The sequence below is a fragment of the Aythya marila genome (assembly GCF_965140915.1).
Source record: "Aythya marila genome assembly, chromosome: Z".
Classification (NCBI taxonomy): domain Eukaryota; kingdom Metazoa; phylum Chordata; class Aves; order Anseriformes; family Anatidae; genus Aythya; species Aythya marila.
The window spans coordinates 31,001,012-31,011,224 of NC_139080.1; the positions used below are offsets into that span (position 1 = coordinate 31,001,012).

At 36.8% G+C, this 10,213-nt stretch overlaps 1 protein-coding gene across 4 annotated transcripts in view; it reads left to right on the top strand.

Moving 5' to 3' along the window:
• The window catches only part of KDM4C (lysine demethylase 4C), a 287,286-nt gene extending 277,398 nt beyond the window's left edge, over positions 1–9,888 (top strand). The window contains exons 21-23 of one of the 4 annotated variants that reach the window (XM_082783468.1): positions 1,107–1,226; positions 5,143–5,235; positions 8,798–9,888. In XM_082783468.1, coding sequence (XP_082639594.1) covers positions 1,107–1,226; positions 5,143–5,235; positions 8,798–8,974 — 390 coding nt within the window. In that variant the 3' untranslated portion in view covers positions 8,975–9,888. Of the gene's footprint in view, positions 1–1,106; positions 1,227–5,142; positions 5,236–6,151; positions 7,431–8,797 lie in introns of those variants that run through there. The other 3 variants (XM_082783470.1, XM_082783471.1, XM_082783469.1) reach the window with 3 other exon arrangements.
• Positions 9,889–10,213: the final 325 nt, after the last annotated feature.

Sequence of the window (10,213 nt, forward strand, 5' to 3'; positions counted from 1 at the left end):
GTTTGTGTCCATTTACCTGAGCCCTTGGCTTTGTCTTTTGTCTTCCCATTTTATATCTCTTAGCAGTGTGCTCTGATATCATGGACTGAGCAGGTCTTTCCACACCTTTCGGAATACCACTAAAGTAGTGCTAATTTATGTCACAAGTCTTCTGATATAGTCACTACAAAGTATAGATGCCTTTTTGTGGTTGAATTTTTGGAGGAGATAATTTCAAAAGAAATTGGTGAGGACCTGGCATGGTCCTTTCCTGGTCCTTCATGTATTTTCTGATGTGCACAGTTGTAGTAATGGGTATGTAGTCAATGAGCTCTGCAAATCAGTCATTTGGGTCATCAGTTATTTTTGCCCTATGGGGCAAAAGAAATCATAACAAGGATATGTCATAAACAGAATGAACCGTGCTGCTCTGACATGCTCAACAAATCAGGCACAAAATTTGGCCAAAAATGGGCCAGGGAAAAAAAAAAAAAGCCTCATGATTTATACAAAAAAACAAACAAAAAACCAAAAAACAAACAACAACAACAACAACAAAAAAAAAACAATACAAACAAACCAAAGAAACCCTCCACCTGTTCTCCATTGTAAGTATTTAGATTGGGCTCTTTCAGTTTTTCTCCATCAGCTAAGCAAAAAACACATTGATATTCTCACCATTTATAGTTTGATCCATCGCATTATGTTTCAGTCAGCAGTTAGCATCTAGCAAAAATGTGCTGCAATTAACAAAACATGAGTTATTTGAATATGTAAAAGAAATCATTGCACATATTCAATTGCACTTTAGTGATCTTTATTTTCAGTGTGTGACAGAAATTAATTTGGGGAAATATATCACAGTTGTTGATAGCTATCTGATTTATGCACATGTTGCCTTGCCAATGCAGCGTCAAGCTGTTAAGAGAGTGCTTCTTTGGTCAGTATTTCATTTTCATAAAGGCTAACAGTATCTTCTGTTAGCCCATTAGCAGGATTATAGAACTTGAAACACGCATGGTAATAAATCTCCTCCAATTATCAAGTTGTAAGAAGCAGCTTACTGGTAATTTCAAAGTGTACTGGCTCACTCACTGATGAGAGAATCCATCCTTCTTTATAAATAGAGCAGAGACTGCCTAAAGCTGGGCCCACCTGCAGAGGGAGAGGTTGTCCAAGTGAAATGGCCTGATGGAAAACTGTATGGTGCAAAGTACCTGGGAACAAACACAGCTCACATGTATCAGGTGAGTGTCTGTATTTATTAGCATGCACCTATTTTTGAGATGTGATTATTGCAAATTGCTCATTTGGCTCTAGTATTGGAGTGGCAGGCCACACTGGCAACGCTGCAGAAGGCAGGAATGTGGACTACATTGTAACTGCTAATGCATTTAAATCAGTAAATAAAGCTTTCTAAAACATTAACCAGTACTGTGCATTCCTAGGGAGGTAAAATTTCACCTGTTCTTCTAAAATCAAGAAATTTGTTTACCTAATGCAACTCAATAGTAATCAGTAGTCTACATTTTATAAGGTTAGCAGGTAAAACATTAAGATTGAAAAATAGCATTTGTTATTGTTCCAGATTATTTATCTCCAGGTTGGTTATTTATTTATTTGATATCAGGTAATTACATAGTTAAAGAGATAAGATCGAGTATGCGACTACGATGACCCGTAGGCATTTAATAAAAAAATTGAAAGAAAGACAGTAAAAAGAAGAGTGTAAATAGCCCCACTTTCTTTTGTGTTAGGCAGTATTGAATTGATTAACACATAATCAGTCTAAGGAGTGCTTTATCTTTAGCAAAAACAAAATGGCAAAATTAATCTGAAGATGGTAGCCTTAATAAATTTTTAAGGCTAAAAGCTGACTTCTGATTTCAGACACGATTTTTTTTTTTCCTTTTTTCTTTTTATGTGCTTGCCTTTGAGAAAAATCAGTCAGCAGCTTTAAGTTCCCAAGTGAATGGTAGAAACTGCAATAAAACAATCACAATAATAATAGCACTTCTGGAAGAATGAGAATCTAGGTACATTTCATTTATACATATATATAGAGTTATATAATCATTTTCACTTATGTAACTCTTTTCATCTGAGGGCCTCACATTACTCTACAAAAATGGCAAATTTGCTATTAGATCTGTAGATAAATTAAGGCACAGAGAGGCTAAATGACATGCTGCATTGACCTTCTCAGCTTGCCAATGACTTGCAATCAAACTCAAGTCCTCAAACACCTGATCCCTCGAGCTAGTCTCTAAATCTTACCTCTTATGTTTAGAGGATGTATTATTTTGTGAAGGTGGAAAGTTCTTTATAAAATATAAAGATAGTTCTATAGTAACATTAATCTTCAAATCATTTAATCTTCTAAACAGTTGGTCTTCTAAGGAATACTGTGAGATTAGATTAATGTGGTTGTTATCTTGAATATTTGAAGAAAACTGAAATAGGAGTAATGAACTTTTTGCCTTATTTGAGTCCTCTTTGACAATATGTTGAAATCAGTTTAATTTAAGGAAAATGGATTAGCGTAAGGAGGTTTGGTAAGGTTTGCAGTTCCTCAGTGTAACAATGATGAGAGGCTATTGCAATCTGGCCTTAACAAACCAATTTTATTTATTTATTTTTTAATAAATGGTGGAAATAGCAAAGATCAGAGGGAGTCCAGATTACACTACATAGGATTTTGGCAATTTAATAAGTATTTCAGTCTGTAGGACAGAACAGCCACAACATGACCACGAATTACAGAAAGTCATGGAGGATGCAAGGCTAATTTCAAGACACATCAGTAGTGTGTCCTATGGTCTTTCTACACTGCCTGTCTCGCAGGCTCCAGGACACCGTTCTGCAGGTTATGAGATCGCTACTGGACCCTTGAGATTCTCTTGCCAAGTCATTTGTGTTCCCTTAGAGGGCACATACCACAAAAGGAGAGACTGAAAAGGGGTCTCTGAAACAGGTTTTATTGTGTGATACAAAAATGTATTCTACTTGGATAAATCTTTGAATTGTCCTCATGTTCATGAGGCACAGAGTATAACAATACCTGTACATGCAAGATTTTGACAAAATGCACCAGAATTCACGTCATCTAGTTTAACATTTGCTACCTGGTTATCCTACACAATCCCCAGGCAGAGCTATACATACCAAATGTTCATGTACGTACCAAGGTGCTCATTTCGAGTCAAATTGGTAATGAGATCTACCTGTATGATGTCATTTTAAATATTGGCATGATAGTTATCAGAATTTATTTTTGATTTTCATTTGAGATGGTTAAGTTACTCATTCACACTATTAATTGTTTTCTATCAACCCTTTAGTTTTTGATGGCTTGTTAAAAGAAAATCTTATGGAGACAATAACATGGTGCACAGACACAGTATGGCAGCAGAAGTGCAAATACAGTAACTTGCTGGGTATCATAGAGGATTTGAAATGTAGTAGTTACCATCAGGATTAAATTGGAGCTCTTAGAGATGGTGGTTTATATTTTGTATGAATCATGATTCTACTGAAAGTCTTAGTGGAGGTCTTGTGTTTGCTTTTAATGGTATGGCAAATTTATTTGCAGTTTAGTATGCTGAAATACAGCTGAAAAAAATGCAGTTGCTCACCATTGCAGAAGTTCAATATATTTCATACTGCAAACATGCCAAATTCTGTGATATGAAGCAGTTTCCTCCCACTTTACACTACTAGCAAAAACAAAGGGATTGCCCATTCAGGAAGGCATTTTCTGATCATGTGGAGACAGCACAATTTATTTCCTGTCCACTTCTTTCACTAGCAATGCAAAAAACATATTACTAATACACTACTTACTAATGGTATTATGCAAAAGCATACTACCAAATGTATTATGGAAGCAGGTAGTCTGCTACTGCATCATTGTGAAAAATACCTAAAGTGCCATGATTTGATTAAACAAGCTTCAGCCAAAAGGATCTTCAAGATCCTGTAATGTACTGGTGGCAGACTTGGCCTGTGAAGTTAGTAACAGGAACAGAGGAACAAATACGACTTTTGTGTTTTCTTTACATGGTTGTGCTCTGTGGAGTGCTCTGTGGTTTTTAAATGCATTCCAGATTTGTCCCCATAAACTACTGTAAAAGATCTTAAGTTAATAGTTCACAGATCTCTACCTCTGACTTTTGACAGTGGGTATGCTCTATTGGATTTTTCAGCTGTTCAAAATTAATCTCACACACGCAGTCATGGCATTGAGCCTACAAAAGCCACTCTGTCTACAAGTTCAGATACATGATTTATCTATGATAATACTTGGATAAGTTAATGTTTTTGTATGTATGCATTTAGTCTTATTCTTCCACCGTAAGTCTGTTGTCATTCAAGTGGTCTCATTAAGTGAAATGGGACTTCTTTTAAGTTCTTGCCAAACTTTTAAGTACAGTTTCAGTAGGAACTAAAACTGCAGTCCTAGATAATAGCTGAAAGTCACAATTGTTAGATGAAGTATGAAAAAAAAATCAGCAGCTCCTGAAAAGGCATAAATGCTTCAAAGCCTCAGCATTTTAACATTCCTCACACCTAGTTACATTTCCTTTCTCATTTTCTGCTAACGGGGTTCATGTTGGATTAAATCTAAACCTAAGCATGATAAAGCTTTTCATCTTCTGAACAGAGCGTTTTAAAGAAATTCCATCAGATTCAATAAAATTCTATTAACTGCTATTTCCTTAGTTGTCACTCATACTTTCTTTCTTTTGACATAGTCTTCCTCAACCTTGAAGCACAGGATGTTAAAATTATTATTTTTTATTTATTAGAAGCAAGAAAAAGAAAGAAGCAAATAAAAATGACATGAAGACATTTTAATATGTTAGTCCAACAAATTATTTTGTTTGTGTTGTTACTGCTTAGCATTCTTAACCTAATGATTTTTATTTTATTGTGTATGTGTCAGTGTTGATTTTGAAGTCTCTGCTTAGATATTATTTTTGACTTAGGAGAGTGCTTCAATTTCTAAGAAATAACATTCTTCCTGTTTTATCTTAACAAAGTATTTGTGTATAAATCTTTGCTTGCACACACATTTTTATTTGGAGGCATTCCCAGAAACTTCCTACAGGAGTAAAATTGTGATTTTGTGTTTAAATAGACTTTTTTTTTTTAATAAATTAGGTTGAGTTTGAAGATGGTTCTCAAATAGTAATGAAGAGAGAAGAAATCTATACACTAGATGAAGAGCTTCCTAAAAGAGTAAAAGCACGTTTTGTAAGTATTCTCTAACTCTATGGTATTTATATGTTCAAATGCAGTTAATACTGTCCTTAGCTTTATTCTTGACTTTCACTTTAAATAGTGCAATAACTTTTTGAAACATGACTGGCTAAATTGGCACAAGAGTTAGTACAAGTACACATTTGCCAGTGTGAATGGTTAGCTTTTCTTCCAATGTAGGCAAATATTGTTGTCAGACATAAAATCCTTGTCTCCAAAAAAGTTCATCTTGGTAGAACATCTGTCAGATATATAATATTTCAAGTTTTAAAAATGATAAATATTGTGTTCTTTCAGAATGCATATGCTTTCTAAAAACTTTACATGTTCTTAGAGCTTTTTGATTGTTAAAGCATTGAATTTAATAAAAATTCAATTAACTTGTCCTAAGAAACAGATCACCTGATAAAAATCATAAATGTCACTGTGACTTAAATAAATGTGACTTATTAGCATTTCACTGCTCTTCAGTTTCAAACCAAAGCTTCACTATGTTTTTTCAGTTTCTTGCAGTTCCAAACAACATTTACCTAGTCATTTATGTATATGGCACTCAGGAAGGAGTTGAGGTTCATAAAAAACATAAGCTTGAAAAGGGAGAGTTTTGTCATACAGCTACTGGAGGATACAGATCGCTGCTACTACCTGTCTTTCTTATAATGATAAATTTTTGTGTAGTCTTACTCATTGCTACTTCTATACTAAAAAGCACCATGTCCTTTTCAAGGCCATGATCTATTTCAGTGCTCTTTGTTCAAAATCATGCATTGCAAGTTATGTTACGTATCTTAAGTAAAACTATAACATAAAGATGTAAAAATCTTATCACAGTTGAGAAAAAACAGTAATTCATGGTCATGAATAATAATAATAATAGTAGTAATAATAATAATAAACCTCTTATTTGAAGAATCCTGCTTTGAAATCTGATTTGTGACGTTGACAGCCAATATGGCTTCAGTAAGGGCAGATCGTACCTGACAAATCTGGTGGCCCTCTACAACGGGGTTACAGCATTGATGGATGGGGGAGAGCAACTGACATCATCTACCTGGACTTGTGCGAAGCATTTGACACAGTCCTGCATGACATCCTTGTCTGTAAATTGGAGAGACATGGATTTGACAGATGGACCACTTGGTGGGTAAGGAATTGTCTGGATGGTTGCGCTCAAAGAGTTGCAGTCACCGGCTCAGCATCCAAGTAGGGATCAGTAATGGTGGTGTTCCTCAGGGGTCAGTACTGGGACTAGCGCTGTTTAACATCTTTGTTGGTGACATGGACAATGGGATCGAGTGCACCCTCAGCACATGTGCCAATGACACCAAGCTGTGTGGTGAGGTTGACAAGCTGGAGGGAAGGGATGCCATCCAGAAGGACCTGAACAGGCCTGAGAGGTGGGCCTGTGCGAACCTCATGAGGTTCAATAGGGCCAAGTGCAAGGTTCTACACTTCAGTCAGGAAAATCCCAACCACAGATTCAGGCTGGGATCAAGACTAAATGTGAAGAAAAGGACCTGGGGGTGTTGATTGATGAGAAGCTCAACATGAGCCGGCCATGTGTGCTTGCAGCGTAGAAAGTCAGTGGTATGCTGGGCTGCATCAAAAGCAGTGTGGCCAGCAGGGTAAGGGAGATGATTGTCCCCCTCTGTCCTGCTCTCATTAGACCCCACCTGGTGTTCCCCCACCTGTTTTCAGCTGTGGAGCCCCCAGCACAAGAAGGACATCCTAGGACATGTCCTGAGGAGGGTCGCAGGGATGCTTAAAGGGCTGGAACACCTCTTTTATGAAGACAGGTTGAGGGAGTTGTTAGTTTGGAGAAGAGAAGGCTCCAGACAGACCGTGTAGTGGCCTTCCAGTACCTGAAGGGGGGACCTATAGGAAAGCTGGAGAGGGACTTTTTGTCAGGGAGTGCAGTGATAGGACAAGGAGTAATGGTTTTAAAATAAAAAAGGGTAGATTTATATTAGATATTCAGAATAAATTCTTTATGGAGCAGGTGGTGAGGCACTGGAACAGAGTGCCCAGAGAAGCTGTGGATGCCCCATCCATGGAGGTGTTCAAGGCCAGGCTGAATGGGGCTTTGGGCAGCCTGATCTAGTGGGAGGTGTTCCTGCCTGTGGCAGGGGGTTGGAACTGGATGATCCTTCAGGTCCCTTCTAACCCAAACCATTCTGTGACTGTATGAAAGGGAGAGCAGCACACAGTGCATTTTTCATTCCTTCAGGGAAGTGGGGTCATACACAATTCCTGCTCACCCATTACGTGACATTACTTAGCTGATTCTTCAGAGGTATGTGGCATGGTGGGGCAATAAAGTGTAGAGTTGATTCTTCGTGCATCAGCTGAGTTTAGTGGACTAACACAGCATTGCATATAAAGTTGGCTGAGTGAATCAGACTTTCCTTTTCTATGCTTCTTGCTATATACACCTGTCATTAGTGTCTGCTTTTAGCCAGTTCTCAACACCCACCCCCTACATGGATGCTATGTATTTCAGAAGGTAGGGATGTATCAGAGACAAGGAATGAAAGCCAGGGATAAATGAAAGAGAGAAATCTGAGACTGTCAGCCTGCTAAGGGAGTGTCCACTAGCAGGATACCCTTCTTTCACTGAAGGAAGAGAATAAGAGTAGGACTGCTCTTTCCAATGGGAGTTGCAGTGATCAAATATTCCTGACTAAGTGATGCGGCTTAGCCCCAGCAGGCAGCTCAGCACCACACAGCTGCATGCTCACCCGTCCCAGGTGGGATGGGGGGAGAATTGAAAGGTAAAAGGGAGAGAACTCCTGGGCTGAGATAAAGACAGATCTCTAGGTAAAGCAAAAGCCACTTGCACAAGCAAAGCAAAAGAAGGAAATCATTCTCTGCTTCCCATTAGCAGGCAGATATTCAGTCACTGCCAGGAAAGCAGGGCTCATCAGCTGTCCTGGCTGTATCCCCTCCCAAGTTCTTGTGCACCACCAGCATCCTCACAGACAGGGCAGCATAAGAAGCAGACCTGAAAGACCTTCACTCTGTGTAAGCACTGCTCTGCAATAGCAGTGTATTATCACCACTATTTTCATCAAAAATCTAAAACACAGCATTGTGTGAGCCTCTGCGATGAAAATTAACTTTGTTTCAGCCAAAACCATGACACTAAGACACTTTTTTCTGTCCATTTATTTGTAATAAGTGCACACATCTTTAAGTGTTCTAATCATCTAACATTAAGATAGATGTCTTGGAAATTGTTAAATGAACCATCTGGCTATATTCAATGTATTTTTTTCATTATACACAGAAAGCATTTCATTACCATTTTTTGTTTTAGAGACTATTCATAAAAAGCTTTTATAATTAACTGCATGTTCTGTAGAATGTAAACTGTTGCATTTCAATAAGAATATCAATGCAGACATAGCTGGGGTTATGCTATTCTTTTCAAAATGTCATTTTTATAGTTCAGTATTTTATTTTTGCATTTGACACCATTAAATTTATATGGAAGACTGTACGTATGTATGTATAAGACTGTAGTCAGACCTTTGAATGAATTAATGTCTGGTTTTAGTCTACAGCCTCTGTCATGAGATTTGAAGACACGTTTTATGGAGCAGATATTATCCTGGGAGAGAAGAAGAGACAGAGAGTACTGAGCTCCCGTTTTAGGAATGAGTATGTGGATGATCCAGGATACCGCACCTTCTTAAAAAGCTCATTCCAGAAGCACTGCCAGAAGGGATTATAAAGAAATAACAAAGAGCCAAAGACAGACAGACAGACAAACACACACACAGAATGTTAGACTGGTTACAGCTGACTAAAAATCATACAATGTTAGTTGCAGTTGGTTTTGGTTTAATTAAACATTTGGTTTTACAGTGAACCAGTCCATACATGAGACTGGTAAGTTGCAGTACTTCAGTTATGATTTCTCCAGTTAATGCATTAAAGATTTTGTAGCATTTTGCATTATGAAACTAAGAGGGAAAACCAAGTGAGAGAAGTGAGAGGAAATGGCATTAAACAGTGATATGCTGAAGAAAATTTTCAGTCCTGCTTGCCTTGAAGTTAGTGATAAAATTCCATTTGAATTACTGGAGAAGATTTGTATCCAAAAAAGGAGACATTTTAGTAACAAGAGACAATCTCAGTGGCTCTTTTTTTTTTTTCTTTTCTTTTTTTTTTTTCTGCAGGTGGGAAAGGATGTTAAGTTTAATAATGGCAGTTTTTATAAAACATTTTTAAAGCAAATACAAATATGTACAGGATTAAGACAAATGAAAGCTGTACTTACTTTGTACAGTGCTTTTACATTTTTATGTCACTACTGCTTTCAGTAGGGTTTGATGTGGACTCAGCTGTTGACTTAAATATTTTTGGCTTTTAAGAAAGGTATCTTCAGCACAGCAATGGTGTTTTGTATATTTAAAGAGAGATTTTTGCAGTTATTTTTAAACACATTTTTTCATAAGATCTATTAAAAAATATCTATTTGTAAAATAAAATTTTCTTTCATTATGTGTGTGAAATACTAGAGTTTAAATATATATACTTAACAGACTAGTTTTGAATGAATATAATATGGTCTTCCTTTTAAAATAATATTCTATCAATGTAATAATGTTTTAAATAAGTATATAAATAAAAAAAATCCTTTTACTTGCATCATTTTGTCTGTTGATGTGATTATCAATTCTAGTATGCTATGGGATACTGTCATATCATATGGTACTATGGTACGATATCCTATGGGAATCAAGAAGCTTCACTATCTGAATTATGCATGTAGTTTTCTGAACACAACACACACATCTTATTATCAAAATAGTAGTTTGATAAACATTGTACTTTAATTTCTTGTCGTTATATTTCCATTCATTCTTTGGGATATTGACCTTTTTGGAAGTTTCACACAAAGCAGCAAGTCAGAATGCATTTCCAGTCTATTTACCTGAAACACTTGGCTATGTGAAACCAGAAAAGA